Source organism: Emiliania huxleyi (genome assembly GCF_000372725.1).
Source record: "Emiliania huxleyi CCMP1516 unplaced genomic scaffold EMIHUscaffold_10052, whole genome shotgun sequence".
In the NCBI taxonomy this organism is placed as follows: domain Eukaryota; phylum Haptophyta; order Isochrysidales; family Noelaerhabdaceae; genus Emiliania; species Emiliania huxleyi.
The window spans coordinates 1-1,132 of record NW_005202399.1 but is presented as its reverse complement, the minus strand read 5'-3'; the positions used below and the strand labels follow the sequence as shown (position 1 = coordinate 1,132).

Below are 1,132 nucleotides of genomic sequence, written 5' to 3'. Positions count from 1 at the left end.
GATGTAGAGCTCTACAGCTCTACAGCACTCTCCAGCTCTACAGCTCTACAGCGCTCTACACTCTACATCCTCTACACCCTCCCTCAGCTCAAACCTACTTCCTGACCGTAGCCTGACCGTCCTTGTGTAACCGTGTCTCATGTTTGGTTTGTCCTGCCGCGCACATTGTCATGCTGTTGGGTTTCTCCTGCCGCGCACATTGTCATCGACTTGTATCCGACTTGGTGGTTGTGGTGATGTAGCGATGGTGTGGGTCTCTAGTGACCTATACAGCTCCTCCGTGTTCCGTCTCCTGACAGTTCTCGTATGAGATTCCGAGAGGTCTGAAGAAGGGGTCGTGTCCGGTCGTGAAGGGTATCAAAATATTGGAAAAAAATCAGCGAACGATTCGTGCGGAGTGGCATATAAAAGAAAACAAGAGGTGCGACACGACGACGCGGGTGATGGGCAAGAAGCAGCCAGAGGCGGACCCTCCAGTGCGCGTCGAGACAACAACGGAGGGAGACGGCAAGACCTACCCGAGCCACGGCGATGCGCTGACAGTGCACTACACCGGCCGGCTCGCCAAGTCGGACGAGGTCTTCGACAACTCACGCGAGCGCGCGCCCTTCTCCTTCACGCTAGGGGCAGGGACGGTGATTCGGGGCTGGGAGCTCGGCGTCGCCTCCATGAGCCTAGGCCAGCGCGCCACGCTGAGCATCAGCGCTGAGGCAGCCTACGGGCGCAAAGGGTGCGATCAGCGCGGCAACGCCTCTGGCACGGGCTTCATCCCGCCCAACGCCGCGCTGATCTTTGACGTGGAGCTCCTCGACATCAATGACCAGCGTGGCGTGGCGAGCGAGGGCAGGCGAGCGGCTCGTAGCACCTTGAGAGGCGTCCCCAGCTTCTTGGGGAGTTGCAGGCTGCCACCCTCGACACCACGTGCGATGCTTGACCCAGGTTGCTAGCCTACCGCGCGAAGCTCGACGTGTGGCTGCGCGAGAAGCTAGAGCGGTTTGATGCGGAGCCTTCGGTTGGCGCCAAGCAGGCGGCGAAGCACGGCGACCGCGCCGGCTACGAGGCGCATCTCCGATCGCAGGTCGAGGCCAAGTGCGCAGCGGAGCGCGCGAAGCTCGGGCTGCCGCGCTCTGAC

General features: G+C 61.3%; 1 protein-coding gene across 1 annotated transcript; it reads left to right on the top strand.

Moving 5' to 3' along the window:
- Positions 1–497: 497 nt before the first annotated feature.
- EMIHUDRAFT_50620 (hypothetical protein) lies at positions 498–818 on the top strand (the record flags this gene model as incomplete). Its single annotated transcript, XM_005793462.1, has 1 exon — positions 498–818. A coding segment is annotated over one exon (321 nt), but the record flags the coding sequence as incomplete, so codon positions are not given.
- Between the last annotated feature and the right edge of the window lie 314 nt (positions 819–1,132).